This window comes from Durio zibethinus, chromosome 8 (genome assembly GCF_047325235.1).
Source record: "Durio zibethinus cultivar Kanyao isolate XHJ-2024 chromosome 8, ASM4732523v1, whole genome shotgun sequence".
NCBI classification, from domain to species: Eukaryota; Viridiplantae; Streptophyta; class Magnoliopsida; order Malvales; family Malvaceae; genus Durio; species Durio zibethinus.
Window position 1 is genome coordinate 1,187,585 of NC_143169.1, and position 19,849 is coordinate 1,207,433.

General features: G+C 28.1%; 1 protein-coding gene across 5 annotated transcripts; it reads left to right on the plus strand.

Annotated features, from left to right (window-relative positions):
- The first annotated feature begins 10,190 nt into the window (after positions 1-10,190).
- LOC111278883 (2-methoxy-6-polyprenyl-1,4-benzoquinol methylase, mitochondrial-like) lies at positions 10,191-17,474 on the plus strand. Of its 5 annotated transcripts, none has more exons than XM_022865601.2 (10): positions 10,191-10,339; positions 10,637-10,747; positions 11,313-11,439; positions 11,538-11,599; positions 11,915-12,073; positions 12,235-12,379; positions 13,391-13,462; positions 14,427-14,535; positions 15,051-15,154; positions 17,291-17,474. In XM_022865601.2, exons 2-9 carry the CDS (start codon positions 10,654-10,656, stop codon positions 15,150-15,152), a joined length of 870 nt encoding a protein of 289 aa, XP_022721336.1. In that variant the 5' UTR covers positions 10,191-10,339; positions 10,637-10,653; the 3' UTR covers positions 15,153-15,154; positions 17,291-17,474. The 5 variants fall into 5 exon arrangements, with proteins under 5 accessions (XP_022721336.1, XP_089620612.1, XP_089620613.1 ...); XM_089764486.1 differs by lacking the exon at positions 17,291-17,474 and adding an exon at positions 16,432-16,562; XM_089764487.1 differs by lacking the exon at positions 17,291-17,474 and adding an exon at positions 16,438-16,557.
- The last annotated feature ends 2,375 nt before the right edge of the window (positions 17,475-19,849 follow it).

Below are 19,849 nucleotides of genomic sequence, written 5' to 3' on the forward strand. Positions count from 1 at the left end.
ATGTGATTTGTTATAGTAAATCAACAGTTTTATATTAATAATAGATAGAGCTATCTGCACTACGTAACGGGTCTGAAGTTACGTGTTATATTAATTTGATCAAATAATAATTATTCTTTTAATAAACAATGAATAAAAAGAAAACATTGATTTCATTTATACAAACTTAATTCAAATTAGATAATACTTATTCTTTTAATAACTTTTTAACATGCTAAAAATGAAATCATAGAAAAGAATGTGTAAGAAAGATCCATAATTGTAAACAATTAAGAATGGTCTATGAATAAAGAGAAAGTAAAATGTAAATCATTGTCCTCATGGGTCGTACTGTGTTAGCTTAAAGGCTAATAAATCTTTGTCCACTTCAATACTATAACTGACAAGATTCATACCAAGCATGACCTATGATGGGTTGGGCATGTTGTGAGTTGTCTACCCATTTTGTCATTTTTATATGGGTGAAATATAATTTTGATTATTTAGATAAAAAACTAAAAGAATAAAATAATTTTCAAAATAAAATAAAAAAACTCTATAGTTATTTTAAACATTAAAAAAGATTTAATAGTCATGATGTCAATGGTAAATGGTTTCAATTTCTAATAATATTAAATATAAAAATAGTAAAAGAGATACAAAATAACTATAAAAAATAGAAAAAATGTGAAAACTTTTTTTTAACCAAAACACATACAATTTTATCGAAAAAAACACATAAAAATTTTTATAATAGAGAAAATTTTTAAAAAAAATGAATTTTAAAAATGGAGTAAAATAAAGTAAATTATCAATATAACTTTATTAATATAATTTTTTATTATATAATTTGCCTTATTTATCAATTCACCAATTGAGTTGATGCTAGCTTAACTCTTAACACCAACTTAATCAAAGGGTTGTAAATATAGTATATAAATAGATATAGATAATTTTACACATCTTTATTATTTTATAAAAAAAATGTACAATTGATAATATCAAAATTTTCAACCATGTCCGTATGGTGGTCTCTTAATTTTAGACATTATGATTTTGTTTCGTACCATCGCACTTGAGAATCACCGAACAAATTCTAAAACATAATTTATGATAAGGTCAAGTATAATAAAAAAAAATTACAACTGATAATGTTAAAATTTTGCAATTAAATTTAGTTGCAAGGCTTTTTTAATTATACAACATGTTAATATGATTTTCATCACTTTGTGCTATCAATATTATTAGGGGTATTTTAGGCCCAAATAGACAAATGGTCTTTTTTTTTCTATTAGAAACTATTAATAGACAACTAGAAGTATTTTTAACTTTTGAACCTTCTTGACATGTCAGACTGACTTGAGCACACAATGCCACAAAAGCTTGATCACCTTACCAACATACTTAACGGACCCCTTGAATGTTGACTGTCATCCCCTAAGTTGAGACATTCCATCCTGTGTGCTTCAAATCAAAAGATAACTTAGTTATTAAACTTTTGTATAGGGAAAATAGATGAAATCATCACAACTTAATAAAACCTATCATGGGAGCAAATAATTCTATTAAATGATTGGTGGAATAGTATTAGAAAGAAAATAAAAGTTAAAATGTACAAGAAAATGTAGACATACTCTTAGAAAACACTCTCATATTCTAACCCACTTGCAACTCAATATGTCAACAGTAGGCAACTCTCACGTATATTTCTATTTCTTCTTTGACAAATTTTCAACATCTACTTTTGACAACTTGTACTCAACATGTTTAGTAGATGAATTGCACAAAAAAAAAGATATGCAGATTTCAAAATGATGACCCCCATAAATGATCTCAAAAAACATGCTAAAAATATTATAAATTTCACATAAAGAATTAAAACTATGTGTTACTTACCACAAAAGTCAATAATGGTGATTGCTTAAGAAATAAATAACTCCTCACATAGAAGAAATAGAAATATGCACAAAAAGCATAAGATAAGCATCTATAATATTTTTTGTGATAAAAATATTTCTTCTCACAATACAATATATCACAATAACTATTGCCTAGGGAAAACCGGTCACAGTATCACTTACATAATCAAAACACAAATTTTTTTTATTGAAACTAAAATGCAATAACTTAAAGGACAAATATCAAAAGTAAAAATGCATGAAAATAAATCCAACATTATAACAGGTCAATAATGATAATTTTGAAGAAAATCAAATAATTGTCTCTAAACATGTAATGCTTATTCTATCAACTTTAATAATGGTTAGCAACTAAGTTATATCATGTCAAAAAATGAGAGCTTTTCTGAATATTTACTTTTTGTAAACATTTGTAATAGTTCAATTACCTTAGCTATTAGGTGATACTTTACTTCTCTTTAAACCAAAATGTTTAATATTGGCATCAACAAAAATATTGAGACTTCAAATTTTGAATATACGAGCACATATATTAATAAATACAAAAACATCAATATTAATCATGAAAATATGAGAGATATTCAAGTAAAGGTTGGAAACAATGAATCAAAATTTAGGACATACTCATTCATATATTTAAGTATACCTTATTAAAATATGGTGTGAATTTATGCTTAGTAACAACATCACTTTCATTATTATTATACCACCCTTCTCACCTAAAGTTGAACTTAAATTTGTATACTTATTTGTATTTTCTAAGTTCATTGGTCCTAGATAAATCATTTATATACCCAAGTAACAATAGTTTGAGAACCAATCTTACTTAACCAAGAGTAAATGAAACCTATAACTGTTAAATTTAGTTGGATGATTTGAATCAAAAGTGGTTAACCTTTATTTTGTGTGAACTCTTAGGCTTTGCTTCGTAAGAAATATAGAAAGAGGTAAGGATAGAAAAATATTTATTACAATAGTTCAGCTACAAAGTAAGAAAATGGTTAGGAGACTTAAACATTAGACTAAAGTTTTTTCTATCTTTACCTCTTTCTATCCTATTTACCAAACAAGCTTTAATCTCTAATAATATGATAATTGGAAGTCGTAACATACTGTCCATCAAAGCCAATAGTAAACTAAGGCTTTAACTAAAAAGGGTTAAACATCTATTATTTCAAGCTTTACAACTTAAAATAGATATCACCAACAATAGTAGAAAAATAACAATAATGAATGCAACAAAGCAGTAAGAGCTAATAATTCAAATATCTACATGCTACCACGATAAGTGTCAAGGATTATTTAAAAACTTGAACTGCAAAGTATAGCTTTTATCACATTACCATTTTCTTCAATAATAGATATGTGGTCAAAAGCAAATCTCACTCATCATAAATGTATTTTAAAGAATGAAAGCTATCAAAAGAAGTTATTGAAAAAACCCAAAGAATAACATTAATAAGAAAGCAAAGTCTCTCAGCTATTAAATTAATTGACAATTAATGACCAAATAAAGCACACTTACAAAAAGAGATGTACCATCTCTGTTTAGATAAATGAAAGTCGTTGGCTCCAGATGTTTTATAGACATCCAACCAGTGTTTATGTAACTTTTACTTGAAACTATAATTGTAATTCAAGTCATCAACCTGTAAAAATAAAAGTTAAAATAAAATAAATAAGTGAAATCAATATTTTATTGATACAACAAGCTTTAAGATGAACTTAAAAAAAAAAAAGAAAAAAAATAGCATGTTCAATTGTTTCAACTCAACTTTGATTCAGAATATTGCTTCTTGTAGCTAAAACAACCTACTTATCAACATCACTTAAATAAAAAACAACATTTTCATCTCATCTACAATCTACCAAAATAAACCTTCAACACAAACCAGCCAAGCAAAAAGAGCTTTTTTAATCAGTTTATAGAATGATATTCTGTCTATTAAATTTAGAGTTCACTATAAATTTTTATTACTAATATCTTATGTACCTCTATAACAACACATACAAATCTTAAAAATCTATAAAATTCAAATTATTATCATCATAACTTAGGAGTAATATTCAATTCTTTTCATCCCAAGCATGATAAAAGCAATCTTATATTTGTCCTAAGATAGGAGCAAAGCCAATTTTAAACTTTAGCAAAAAACTACATCAATGCCATCCCAAAACCTATTATAAGGAAAATCATGCTCTTTTATTCCTTTTTGCTTCTTTTTTCTCTTTCTCTTTCAAATTTAAAAGCCATAAAAAAAAGGATATATGTACCCTAATTTCATTATTGAGCCTAGTAGAAAAAGCTCTTCCTAAAATAAGCTAAGTAATATAGGCAAAAAGATGCAAATTGAATGAAGAACCAGCAGAATTGAGAAACACCATCCAGTGTGCCTCAAATCAAAAAATAATTCAAGTATTAAACATATATATATATATATAGAATATAGATGAAACCATCATAATTGAATAAAACCAATCATAAGAGTAGATAATTTCACTAGATGTTTTGTATAATAGTATTAAAAAGAAAAAAAAGGTAAAAATATATAAGAAAATGTTGACATACCTTTAAAAAACACTTTTCTATTCCAACCCACTTATAATTCGATATTTTAATAGTAGACAACTCCCATATATATTTCCTTTTCTTTTTTGACAAATCTTTAGCCTTTACTTTTGATAACTTGTACTCAACATGTTTAATAAATGAACTGTATAAAAAAATGATATGCAAACTTCAAAAAAAACGATCTCATTATGATCCCAAAAGATAACATGCCAAAAACATTATAAAATTCACATAAAGAATCAAAATTATCCCATTAATTATCATAACAATCAAGAATAGTGATTACTCAAAAAATAAATAAATCCTTATACGATCTAGAATGCAAGCTTTTGAAAATTTAAAACATTATTAAGTGTAACATATATGCTTCATGTACTTAAACTAAATCCTTGTATACATAGAATGCTAGTTATTCAAAAAATATAGGTTACTAAATGCATAATGAATGTTTGGCCAAAAAAATGCATAACGAATGACTTCATACATTTATTCTACTAAAAACTTTTTCTCAAGTTAAAATTCTCACAATAGACTATAATAATATTTTAACAAGTCACAAGGTAACATGTAAAATCACAAATCAAGTCCAAGTTAATAAGTTTACACATTTAATACTTTTTCTTTAAATCCTTTAGAAGTTATATTTAAGTGATGAATCTTATTCAAACAACCAAAAATTTAAGATGAAAACTAGTTGAAATTACAAAAATGACACAACATTCAATTAAACCTAGTGGCAACAGTAGATGGATCACATACACTCAAATCATCATCTTGATCTATGTCAAATGTCTCTAAGTCATCTTCAGTTTCAAATTTTCAATCTGTTCTCCAATATCAACTATATCAAGCTCTTACATTCCAAGTGAACCATTATCAATTTTTACGAAAAAAATAGATCAACAAAAGTAAATTTTTGTTCATTCAAATTTAAAAAGAGAGAGAGAAAGAGAGTTTGTATACACAATAAAAATTTACTATACAAAATGTATAAATTTGATGGAGAAGAATAAAAGAACTTTAAAAATACCATGTTCAACCATAAAATACTAAATATAGTGATCCTTTTGATAGGCTAGGAATTGCATCCATCAAAAGCTCAAAGATAAAAGCTTCTATTTATATAACATGCAATCTAGCCATGCATTGATCAAAATTACTTATTTAACCATTTCTCACTCTCTCTTAGAATCCCTTACAAAAAAATTATATTTTCAAAATATATCTGAATATCTAACTTTCATTGATTAAGTATTGTTATCCACTTAAACCTCCATCCAACAACCCCTCCATGCATAATTAAAATGCTCATATATTTATATATCACAGTGTAAAAAAGGCACATCTAAACCAAATATGGTTCACAACAATTAATGATTAAATAACTACTACAATCAACTAATGCACCAAATTGATCCACCTATTACACTTAGTTACTAATTATTCTTATCTAATTATTACTATGCAATTTATAATGTGATTCTCTTTGGAAAAACTCTTTGAACATATAACATCTAAGGCATCATGCCAGGCATGCAATCTCATGGCACTATAGCCATCTTTTATCTAATAAATATAAATATTTCTTTCATAAAAAGTTCTTTTTAAATTATCATTTAGATATATTGCATAAACTCTAGATTATCCCTTTTATTATTTTTCATAAGAATCCACCATATCAATCAACCTTTTAGGATTTTTCTTTTACCAAGACTACCAGTCCTATGAGGTTGTTAATTTAACAAGTTTTATTGAAAAAAATAAAGAAAGTGGGTTTGGAAGAAAATGTATCACCATTCTTACTTTTTACAAACCCATCTATCCCAAAGCAAATAGCAAAAAAATGGCATCCTCTCAAATAGTGAGGGAACACCATCTATATTATTATTATTATTATTATTACAAAAATATTTAAATAAAAAATAACAAGCACAAAACAACCAAGCTAACATAAAAAAACTATCCAAAATGTAAAAACTAATAACATCGAAATAAGCAAAACATACTTACAAGCAATTATGTTAAAAACTATAGATTTTTACTTGATATTATTTGTAAAAAAAATAAAAAAGATATTTCTTACCATCACAATCATTCTCCTCTTCTAATACACTAAGTGATTCAATGCCATCAGTTACATTATCATCTGTAACTTATCTTTGTTCATAATAGAATAATTCAACATTGTTAGGCTTCATTTCAACACATGAGCAAAAAACATTTTTTATATAGAAGAAAGAGAATTATCAACAAACTACTAGGTAAATAATCCATCAAGGGATGATTAAACAAAATATATCCATACTCTATATAAAAATAGCTTAAGGGCTATGAAACTTTTGTGAGGACTGTAGTATCATTTTTGTTCTAATTAAGTCTATGTCATTTTATTATAATTAATAATTTTACCAATTAACGGTAATCTTTGTTTACTTAAAAAAATATATCTATAATCATAATTAATTGATTATATAACTTACATGACAATTGCTTGTGGTGGAAAAACTAGTTTTTTTATTTTTTAAATAGATACTGCCCAGCTATGTAATCACTTTGATACAAAGGTCAAAAAACATAACCATATTAAATGCATCATGCATTCATTATCACTAATGCCTAGAAAAGTTCAATTTAAAGTAAGCTTGCAAAAAAAAAAAAAAAAAAAAAGAAGCTCATGAATAGCACAATAGTTTATTAAAAATCTAGAATTAACATGAATTCTCTGCTTAACTATAACGTTAAAAAAAGAAAATACCTCCTTTTATAGGCATCAGCAATAAATTTGTAATTAGAATTAAGTTTCTTCAACAATTTATCATACATTATTGGCTTCTTGTAATTCATTTCCTCTTAACCAACACCACTAGAGTCTTCCCTAGATGATTCCTCTGTATTGGATAGGTAAATGAAATTCAAAATATTTTCGGATGAAATAGTCGAATAATTAAAATTACTAAATCTCATCAACAGAACATCAAGCTAATGGGCCAAAGTCCCAGAGTCTAAATATTATATTAAAAATTGAAAATTGAGTGAAAGTTGTAGTCTTGAAAGCAAACAAGCAAAAACAAAAAAGCTTGAGTTGAGAAGTCCATAAGCAGCCTGTAATAGAATAATAGCTAGGGGCCTTTCAATTTTTTCACTACATTCTTTGATGTATCCATAGTTAGTTTCCTATGATGTAGAGTTTGCTATCATTCCAGTGACACTATCAAAAAGATTAAAAAGTAGGAAAAATAGGCAAGAAAATGAGTTTGAATGAAGTGAAGTTTGCTCTCTCTTTTTTGCTAGACCAGTACCAATGCCTTCACCAACCTCTTCAATTGCAGTAGTCATAAGGTAAAGACTTCTATGAAAAAGGTAAGCCCTCCCGACGAGTGTAGTAGTAGTTTTTCAGTTTCGTCTAATAGAGATGGGATGGCTATAGACTAACGATAATACATTATTTCTCTTTCCTTGCAATCATTTTAAGCATTCCTTTTATAGCAATGTTAAGCTAAACATATCCAATTGAAGTCGTAAGGTTTATTATACAGCTACTATCGTTATTAGAGTTGCATTGGAAAGTTAAGCGCATGGAGCAAAAAATATAAAGTTCCCTAACATCATCTAAAAAGAAGGCCAGCTTCCAGACATTCAATCGCAGTTGAAGAGATTTTAGTTTGAGTGAAAATTATAGACCCTATTCCTGCTAAGCTTATTGCAATCTCTTTTTCATCATTTCTAAGGTTAAGTGTAGCCCTCTTATTGAAAGCTAACAAGGGCTAGGTAAAGAGGCACCATCAAGTGATCAAGGGACTAGTTTTAGCAAACATCATAATGATTAAAAATCAAAACTAAAAGGAAATGGGTTTTGACAAGTAAATCTATTGATAATTCTATTAGCAGATCAATTAGAATAGAAAACAATGTAGTCAAGAAACCATAAAATTAAACAAAATCATGCAATATAAAAAAGCTATATGATCAACATGCCTAACAAATGAGGTGAGAAGCGACAAGCAACCTCATTTCTAACACATTTTTTATATCTTATTGGTGCACTTATCTCAAACTTATGTGATGAAAACAATCATTGGTATTGAAAGTTTAATATAAATAGAGCACACATGGGAATTGACTATGATCATGGCATAAGGAAATTGGCAGAAGCTATGGTTCGAAATGGAATTAGAGGCACGCACGAGGCATACATGAGTTCAAATCATTGACTAACAAGGTCATCAAAGTAGTGGACAAAACCATTAAGGGAGCACACGTGCCTATTACTAATTAGCTAGCTAATATTCCAAAACTTTCATAGCTATTTTTCTATTAGATTCTTGTAATTAGAAATCAAGAAAAGCATGAGCTTATATATACACACTATTGTATTGAAGGATATATGAATGAAAAAAAATCTACTTTTTTCTTTTTTATATCATTCTCTAGTCTCTCATTCTTCTCTCAACTTCTCATTACATTACAACTTATCTAGTGTCGTATGCCTTTTCAATCATGCTTTAAAAGTCAACCAATAAATGTTTTTTTTAAATAAAATATTAGAAAATATAAATCATTATTGTAAAGGAAAGATGAGAGCATCTCATTTTGCATCAATTGTTTTCCCATGGTAATGCTTTTAATGTTTGTTTTGGTTAGATCCTCTTCTTCGAATACTTAAACCAATGTTTTCTAACTTAAAATGAGAGATGATAAACCCTAAACCCTATTAGGAGTTTAGGGTTTTAGACTTGAGATGAGCATTAAAAGAAGGTAAAAAAAGTGTATTTAAATAATCGGTCTACTTAATATGAAAAAAATTTTCTAAATGCACCCCAAATTTTACTTTTCATATCTCATATATTTTTTAACTTTTTTAAGTGAAATTATTTAATCATTATTTTTCATAAGTTTTTAGATTCATATCAGATAAAATTTTTAACTTTCCTAAAAGTTATATAACTTTTAGAAAATTCATTATAAAATTACCAAAAAAAGAATTTTATTAAAATTTTTTATCAATTAGTGCAATGAAAAAATTTATTATTAAAAAACTTATAAATTTTAAAATTAATAAAAATTAAGTTGATTTTACTTTTTTGCCTTTAAAAAAGTAAAATCTTATGAAACCTTGATTAAACATTTTGTCTTTTGATGTTAAGAAAATGATGAAGGAACAACTGAAAGCTAAAATTCTTATAAACTGTATAAGCAATATTACTTAATATTACACAATTTTATCAAAATTTATATGCTAATCAAAAAAATTCATCATGATAAGTAGAGAGAGAAAATTTTAAAAAAGTTTAATTTAGTTACAGTTATTATAAAAATTTAATAATCGATATTAAAAAAAATTTTATTAAAAATGAATTTTAAATTTATAAAAAAAATTTATTTATTATTTTATCCTTAGTTTAATTAGGATCTTAAAATTTTATTTTTTAAGATCAAAATAGTTAAATTAATTTTTTTATTACTTTTAAAATTTATAATTTTTTCAATAATAATTTTTTCATTACACTAATTACTAAAAATTTTTAATAAATCTTTTTTTATAATTTTTCTTAAACCTTCATTCTCTTCTTTTTTGAAAATCCATTTTCAATATAACTAGAAAATTTGTCAGACATTAATGTTCGAAAACTTATAAAAAAAATAAATAATTTAGCTTTAAAAAATTAAAAATAAAAAATAGAGATGTAAAATGAAAAATCGGATCACTTAACTGTGTCGTTGTGGGGTAAAAAGGCAGTCGGGCTGGCTCGGCCTATTCAGCCCTTTGAAGTTAAAGCCAATTTATTTCAGACGAAATCAGCAAAAGCAAAAATTTCACAAGCTTGTGGGACTCACTCACCCGCTGCATCATCACTGAAATTTCACAAAGGTTGCCTTTCTTTACTCTCCTTCTCCTTTTTGATTCAATGCGCTTTCTTTCTTTCTTTCTTTCTTTCTTTCTTTCTTTTTATTTTTCAAATTTCCTTTTGAGATTATATATATTTGATTTGGTGTTTATCTTTTCTGGGTTTGTGGGTTTTGTTGTATGTTTTATTTGTTCAAATTATTCAAAACCCTAATCACATCTAGCAATGGAATCCTTGATATATTTTTAACATTTATTTGGCTTGTTTTCATGGGTTAATAAGGTTATTTTTCTTTAGTTAATTTTTTTTTTTCTAATCAGGCAATCGCTGTAGCAAAATGGCGCTCAGGCTGGTGTCTAAGAATTTCAGGAATAAAGTTTCGCCCATGCTCTCTTCTGCTTCTTTACTGCATTCACATGCCACAAGTTTTGGTATCTCTCTGCCTCTTTCTTTCTCTACAGAAAAAATTTGTTTATTTAATGATTATTCATTTTTGTCTGTCACTTTATTTGAAGATCTTAGAATATCTCTTTGTATGTTTCTTAGTCTGCATGGATGCCTTTGTGCTTCTGCTTGAGACCTTATGCTGTTTTAACTTCTTTTTCTTTTCTTTTTGTTTGTGCCATGCAATGTGGAACTCTGAATTACTGCAGGCAACTTTAACTTAAATGGAAATGTGACAGACAGCTATATTTTGTAGCACAGAAACCGTGAATTAGAGGCTTGATGCTTAATAAATAGGATATCCAAAGATGGATCCATGGAAATTTGGGTTTATGAAGTAGTTATTTGTTATAACTCAGAGGTTAACAATTCTTGATATTGCATTTATGCAATAGGTTACTCGTCAGGATCCATAAACCACAGGCATATAGGATGTTCTTCACTCTTAATGCTTCAACACTTCACCCTGTAAATGTATCAGTATTCCTTGAATTACACTGTTTCACAATCATTAATTCTGTTGAATGAAGCTTACTAGCATTGCATTTTTAGGGTTTAAAGAAGTACGAGAAGAAGAGAAAAGCCAAATGGTTGGTGAAGTCTTTAGCAAAGTTGCTTCGAACTATGATCTCATGAATGACCTGATGAGTGCCGGATTACATAGACTATGGAAGGATAGGTTAGATTTTCTATGGTTGTTTCTACTTATTGTTTCATTTTTGTCATCTACTTTGCTTTCTTGTCATCTTTTGGTGACTTATGCAAAATTTATATCAGACTGGTTTCCAAACTAAGGCCATTTCCTGGAATGAAACATCTTGATGTTGCTGGTGGAACAGGTAGGCTCACATTCTGAAACAAAATATATGTTGTATCTGTGCAGTGGAGAAAGTGTAAACATCAGAACAAGAAATATTGTATGGAAAAGTAAAATATTTAAGAACTCAAAATTGAACAAAAAAAGAAGGCTAACTGGTATAGTTTTGATAGAAAATGATTAATTTGGATAGTGTAAGTACGTTAAATAATGCTCATAGTAGGGTGTCCTAGGAATTTGAAGTTGGTTAATATTTAAGCTAATCATTAATGTGGAACTGAGCTCCTTTATAAGAAATTTGTCGGTCCTTTTCTCTAATAAAATCAAAATGAGGCAGGTGATGTTGCTTTCAGGATTCTGGAAAGTGTTAGCAGCATTAGACGCAGAGCATTGCAAGAACCAGTCGATGATGGCTTACAGGAAGAAACTCAGATATATGTATGTGACATTAATCCAAACATGTTAAATGTTGGAAAAAAGCGTGCCATAGAGAGAGGTGAATAAACTAGTAACTTAATTGTTGAATGAATTTCACAATATCTCTTAGAGGTAAAGAATTATCCAGGAGGAGAGATATCACCCAATTTTCTGGATGCCCTAATTCTTTTTCTCTATTGTTTTTTTTTTTCCCATTTCCCCATTTTCCTGTGCTTATAGGTCTTGCAGAAGATAAATCTCTCACATGGGTGCAAGGAGATGCAGAAGCCTTAAGTTTTGGTGATAATTCAATGGATGGTTACACCATCGCATTTGGAATTAGGAATGTCACTCACATAGAGAAAGTTCTTGCTGAAGCTTATAGGTGACCTTACAACTTTTTTGGCCTCCTTTTCCCTTGGTTCACACTAGCTTTTGATCCATAGACCTATCTGATATATTTTAATTTCCTCTAAGAAATCAAACCCTGATAAAGTAGTTAGAGAAACCAGTTCTATAACTTGGAAGCAAATGGGACATTTTCTTCCTTGTGACCAATATTAAATCATGAGTTTAGATATGTCTATGAGCAAGAGAGTCAAAAATTCACTACATGTTTTACCTTATAAGCCCAGTTGAACATACATGCATGTGTGTACATAAATTTCTCATTTTTGGTGAAGTAAACTTGAGAAATACTTACTTACCTGTTCAATTGATGCTTAAAGAAGCAAGGAGGTAGACTGCCCAAATGTGGCATGAATTCACGGGGCTAACAATCTACCCAGTAGCATAAATGTGTGTGCCCTTGAGTTTACCTTTTGCTCCTAACCAGTTTAATGTTAGATGAATTATGTAAGTAACTACAAAATATTGTAAAATGAGGTATGAAGCTGACTTAATTGCTTTGTTATTAGAAATAGCTGCAGTTTCTGTGTAGTTGTAATTTTAGGTCCATGGTTCAGCAATAGATTATTTATTTTTCTTTTTATTGGATGATAGACTCTGAATTGAAATGAATTATATTATATGGCCACTTGTGAAGATGATTGCATGTGAAGAGATATAACGTTCCATTGCCGGCTGCATTTGCTTTGTTCTTTATCTCATAATTATAAGAACTCACTGCCCATTTGTGCAGGTGTAAGCATAAGCCGATGGTTTCAGCAATAAACTTTCCTTTCTTTTCTTTTTATACTGTGAATTTAAATTTAACAATACTTGGTTGCATACTTGTGGACCCACTTTTATGCAATCAATAAACTGTTCCATTGCAAGCTCTATTTTCCTTGAATATTGGGTCTTTTGCATAGTGGAATACGGTTTGTGTTATAATTTATATAATGCTAGCATCTTTCTCTCTCTCTCTCTCTCTCTCTCTCTCTCTCTCTCTTAGGGTTTTGAAACGGGGAGGAAGATTTCTTTGTATTGAACTGAGCCATGTTGAAATTCCTGTATTTAAGGAATTGTGAGTATCCTTTCACACTTTTCATATAGATCAGAACTATTCGATGAAAACATTTCAAACATATACCATGTATAAAAGTGTCCTAAGCCACTTTTGTGGAGACTAAATTACCATTTTACTTTAGATGAAATTTTATTTTGTTATTTTATTGTTATTAAAGTTAGTCTATATTATACTGAATAGGGTCCTTGTTCTGTTACACTATTGTAACCTTTAAGTCAGTGATAAATCCTAGAAACTAATAGATTGAGAATCTTTCTTTTCCTTTTTCTGGATAAGTAAAGCTGGAGAATGATTATTTAGTAAACTTAAGTTGAAAATAATTATTAATGTTTCACAGAGCTCCTTATTTTGCTAGAGTAACTTCTAAATAAGTAAATGATCTGATTAACCTAAAATTGCACATCAAATAGAAGCAAGTCGTAAAAAAAAAAAACCTAGTAGATCATTGGAGTTAACTTAAAGATATCTTAGTTTATAAGCAAGGCCTTTATATTCTCTTAGTCAATGCTTGATTGCATTTCTCAATGTCAATAGTTTGGTGGATTGAAACAGCAATCTCTTATTCCCTGACTGCTCCTTGATTAATGATGTGGTTACTCCTTTTTTCTTTTTTTCTGAACTCTGAATTAGTAACTGAGAATCAGTAGTAGGCTTCTCTGTGAATTTTGATGTGTTAACTCAGAACCACTTGAAGTTTTGATGTCATCTCTCTCTATCAGTACTTATTCCTGTATACGCAACTAGTGCACATGCTGACAAAGTTAAGTAAAATAATAAGAATTTTATCTCAAGTTACAACTGATAATGATCAATCTTATTTGGTTTCACCATTAATGTGACAAATTATTTCATAGTATTAATGGAGCTTTCTCTCAACCTTTCTATGTTTATTTTCCCTCTTTTTATCAGACATGGGTGACTTTAGCCTTATTCTAATGGTCTTTATTCTCCCCTTATGCAGGTATGATTTTTATTCCTTCTCTGTTATTCCTCCACTAGGGGAGCTTGTTGCAGATGATCGAGAATCCTACCAGTACCTGGTTGAGAGTATCCGCCGATTTCCCCCACAGGTCATAACTTGGTCCTTCATACTTATTTTGACTTCTGAGTAATATGCAATTAGTCAAGGATTTTTATTACCTGAACAAATGAGTTGCTTTGGAACGATGACTATTTTTTCTTTTAAATGTTTGTGCCCCATAATTATAGCTATAACTTGGGTTTATTGCATCAAGTTATTCTAGTTGTATGCACTTGGCTAGAAAACATGATGCAATACAAAATATATTGAAGATAATGAGCAAAGTAGCTAACCCACAACTCATCTTGAAAAAATTGTGTTCTAGGAACTAGTGTTATAACTGCAAACAAATAGGTTTTATTGAAAGTCAGCCAATGGACGTATAGATAGACATCTCTTCTAAAATTAAGCTTCCTCTTTCTTCCGGACAAAATAAATTCCAGTTAATACATCTTAGAAAACCAGCTAGAACATAAGATGTGAAAAATCTGGAAGTCTCATTGCAAGCGCCTGTTTCTGTTTCCATAATTGTTCATAAATAATTATGAAAATTGATGAATGCAGGAGAAATTTGCTTCAATGATTGCAGATGCAGGATTTCAGAAGGTCGAGTATGAAAATCTTGTTGGGGGAGTGGCTTCCATTCACTCTGGTGTAAAAATTTGAAGGTTTGTCCGGCAATTCTTGTTCCAGCCTTTCCAATAATCAATTATTTTATACAGTTTTGCGACCAACTGATGCTTTTAGCTTTGCTTTTATCGTTTAGAGAAAAGATTTTTAGATGGCATGGCATATTGACTATAATCTGAATTTAAGTTAGTCATCTTTTTCAAGACTTAGGGTTTCTAAATTGCTGATTGAAAATGATTCTCTTAAATATGGTGAATTAAATTAAATTTCCTCAATGGAGATCACCGAAGAAATCCATTTTACATTTAGAAGCTTTAAAATTGCATGTGGATGGTTGGCAAATTATTCATATTCCGATAAGAACATTTCACCTCCAATTAATCAATTAAAGTTCAGAATTATGTGAAGTTTATTATAATTTTATGTGAAATTCACATTTAAGTGGTGGACTACTTACATTTTTTTTTTTGGTCAGTGGACAATTATAAAATTGTAGTAAAAAGAATTGCAAGTAATACACTCCTTGAGACCAAAGATATTGTAAATGGTCTTGCTAAGTCTAGTATAATAGATTGCAAAATTTGACTGTGTTAAATCCGGAATATAATCCAGTTTATTTATATAATTATTCGTAAAAAATTACATTTAAGCTTTATTTAGTATTGCTATTAAAAATAGTTCTTGCATTTAAATTCAAGTGCATGTAATCCTTTTTTTTATTTCAGATTGTGGCTTCGTTGGTAAAAAATAAAAATAAAAACATTGATTGGCCAGTGGTCTTGCCTGTTTTTAAGTGTAACAAATTTAAAGTGTTTTGTATACTTTCATTGTCTTCATAGAGGCTTGTTATTGCTGATATGCTTTTGATACTTCATGTTCATCTAATGAAGTAAATTTGACTTCAATAATAATAATAATAATAACAAAATTAAAAATGATTAACAAAACATACATAATTATTGATGGAGAGAGTTTTTTGCTATTAATTATGTAACGCATACGGCATGAAATTTGAGGTCAATGATAACCATTATCGATGCACTTATATCGGCAATGGCACGAAATACAAGGAGGAAGACTGTAGCAAATCAATAGCCATTCTGAGGACTAGGGTATTTGGCAGCATATCTTGGATACAATCTTTGTTGTCACGGATAAAATTTACACCAAGTTTTACAAGAAGTTTGTAAAATGTTTTATTAAAAATGAATAAAGAAAAATTTTAATTTTAATTTTTTAATTTTTTATTTACTTATTCTTTAAAATATTTCATAAATTTCATTTATAAAATTTAATGAAAAGTCTTTTCCTGTAGTCACAGTCAGAAGTACCAATGTCCAGGGTCACTTGGCAGGTTTTAATTTTTGGTGGCGGCGCAGCGGGAGGAGATGTCGCATGACCTTTACCCCCGCCATGCCTCAAGGAGCACCTAAATCTTCGGAGCATACTTCCCCTTCTATTCTTTCCAACATTGTGCCTAATTAAATATATTCGACAACTGTCATCATGTTAAAATAAATGAACAAAAAAATATATAATATTAGAGAAATTATTTGATTTAGTATTAATGAAATTATTAAATTTTAATATAAGTGGGATTACAAGGGTAGCACATACCCTTTAAGGATTAGGTATTAACTTTCATTAACTACATTTCAAAGCAATACTTTCCACAGTCAATTACTAAAAACAATAAAATTTCAAACCCATTTTAAAGAAAACTGATCAAGACAACTAAAAAAACAATATCACCGTTCAACTTTTAACCCTCACAGTCGTATAGATATTCATATCCATATTCATATTTATATCTTTATTCGTATTTGTAAGCATTTTAAAATGGATAAATACATGTTATCTGTTTTTTGAAATGCATATGAATGTGCATAACCGCATTCAAGTCCTAAAAAGCATTTTGATTCTATCAAACAGGTATTCTTCTTTTTGTTTTTATCAAATAGAATTACTTGGACTGGCTTTGTATTCCAAGCCATCAGCTTGTTGCTGGGATCACTGTTGTAGTTCCTGCATCGACAATGTCACTAGAGTGATTAAAAACATGGAAAACAATAATTTTTCTCTTATTCATATAGTTGTAACAAAAGAAGCATCAGAGACAATGAATTCAATCCCTTGGCTTACGAAGTTAATTCTAACATAAAGTCTCCTATCAGGCAACATCATCCAGGATGACAATAGGGTGAAGAACTACAGCTTTCACTCATTCAGGGATCACAAGAGTTATGATGAGGTAATAAGTGGCAACCAACCAATCGAAAGAACAACAACTCATCAACAACCAAAGCCCAATATAGATATTGAAGTGGATGAAAATGATTGTGATTGGTTAATGAGGGATGCTGTTGGTTCTCTTCATGGCTATCTAGAATTCAGAGTTTTTCAACAATGTTTTTTCAGTTAAGGGGTGTTGGATTTCAACATTCTTTTTATATGTGGAAAATTGCTTTTGTTAACTCTTGAAAGAGCAAAATTTTGGCTGCATATAGATCTCCCAATGTATAATCTTTAAATTACTATCTTTGGTTAAAATAAAACCTTTAAACCTCGAAGTATTTACTACAACTTACAAAAATACATAAGAGAATACCTCACAATCCCAAATAATCTTTAGAGTTTATAAATGATAATTAAAATTATTTCTCAAAGGTTGAGTATTTGCTAATTTAATTCAATAAAAGATAAATGAAAATTAAATACAACGATTGGAATAATTAAAGCAATAAACACTTGAAAACTATTAAATTGCTTCGAGGAACAATTTTTGTACTTGGAGAGAATTTGGAGACGTTTGGGTGTGAAGGTGGATATAAATCACGTTAGTTGCATTTTTCGAACTAATTATTAGGTATCGATTAGTATCATTTTTAATATTATTATAGTAATTTAATTAATATAGTGATAAATATACATGTTCAAAGATCAGATTATCTATTCAAACCTAAAGATCTGTTCAAGTTTTGAGAAGAATTGAATAAAAAATTAAAACCTGTTAAATAGGTTTGGACATAATTTTTATATTCGTTTAAATTTTGGATCATACTTTAAATAAAATATTTAAAACTCAAGCTCGACTTGATCCAATTTCAATTCACATATATATAAATTTTTTATCTTTATATATATGTAAATATATAAATTAAAAATATAAATTATATTAAACTTAATTTTTACATTTATATAATTTTTATTTTTAATTTATATATATATGTGTGAATTGAATATAATCCCCATTAAATTTAATTTAATCACATTTATTTATTTTTTTGTTATGTAAATTAAGTTTAATGTATGAGTTTAAGATTTATTTATTTAATTTGGGTCAAATTTAAAAAAATTTTGAGACATTAAATTTTGAATTGAGTTGGGCTAAATATGAACAAACATATAAATTATTGATACCAAATATGAGCCAAACCCGACCTAACTCGGCCCATGAACACCTCTAGTGATAAAGATCACCAAGATGATTTGATTATCAGTGATCTTAAATTATTATATTTGATATAATATTATAAATTACTAGTGTTTTTAAATTACCGTGTTTGATATTTTATGAAAAAATAAATCATATAATATAAAATATACAAAATAACCTTGTAAAAAAAGTAAAATATTTAGTACTTATTAATTCAAAAATTCATAAAATAATTAAATATTATTTTATGTAAAACTACAAAGTGCAAATCAATTTTTGATAAAAATAATTTCTAAGCAAAATTAAATAGATTCATTATTTTTTTTTCTAATCACTATAAATTTATAACATAAAACCTTCTTAAAATAAGTGATTAAAAAATTGATTTTAATTTTTAGTAGATAGCTTTTTGGGTAATATTAACTATATTTTTTGTGACGATAAATTAATCAAAAAAATAATATTAAAAATTATTTTTTACAGTGATAATTTTTTTTTATTTTTTAAGTTAGGAATCAAATCATTTTTCAAAATAATGATCTTATCATCTTAATAATTTAATATTACAATTACATAAAATTTTTAAATTATTATCAAATAAACTGATGTAATTATTGAATGCAAATTACTATAATTTTAAATGAATTATTTCATACGAAATACTTTCTTGTCAAACACTAAGAGACCGGTCCAATTTTTTATCAATTCAAATTTTAGCTTTGACGAAACTAGGGTATCGATTTTTTTTAGAACGGATCACTACCATTGAATTTTGCAACTTTTGGGACATTTTAAAAAATAAAATATTTCGAGCTTATTGAATTAAGTTATAAAGCGAAGTCAACCATGGGTTTGAAAATTCCCTTATATATATATATATATATATATATTATGTATTAATGTTAAATAAACATACAAATTTTGTTTCCGAAAATCCAAAACAATGAATCAGGTAACAAAATCTGTTTATTTTTTTGTAAATCGAGTAATAGGTGCAATTAGGGATGTAATCGAGTCGAGTCGAACCGATACAATGAGAAGTTCGAGCTTGAGCTCGACTCACAACTCGTGGCTCAATATTCCGTTTGAACTCGATCGAGTTTTATTTTTCAAGCTCGAATTCGATTCGTGATCGAATTCGAGCTACTTGAACTCATTCGATTAAGCTCGATTAATATGTAAAAATAAGCTCGATTCATATACTCACAAAAATTCGATTATTTATGCTCGAGCTCGAACTCGAATTCGAAATATTTTATTAATTAAAATAATAAAAATATATTTAAATATAAAAGCT

Bases quoted from the DNA above. Each gene is read 5' to 3' on its own strand.
- LOC111278883 (XM_022865601.2), top strand. From the start codon at position 10,654: ATGGCGCTCAGGCTGGTGTCTAAGAATTTCAGGAATAAAGTTTCGCCC. The intron at 11,600-11,914 runs GTAGGCTCACAT...AAAATGAGGCAG, and splicing joins TGATGTTGCTGGTGGAACAG to GTGATGTTGCTTTCAGGATT. The intron at 13,463-14,426 runs GTGAGTATCCTT...CCCCTTATGCAG, and splicing joins ATTCCTGTATTTAAGGAATT to GTATGATTTTTATTCCTTCT.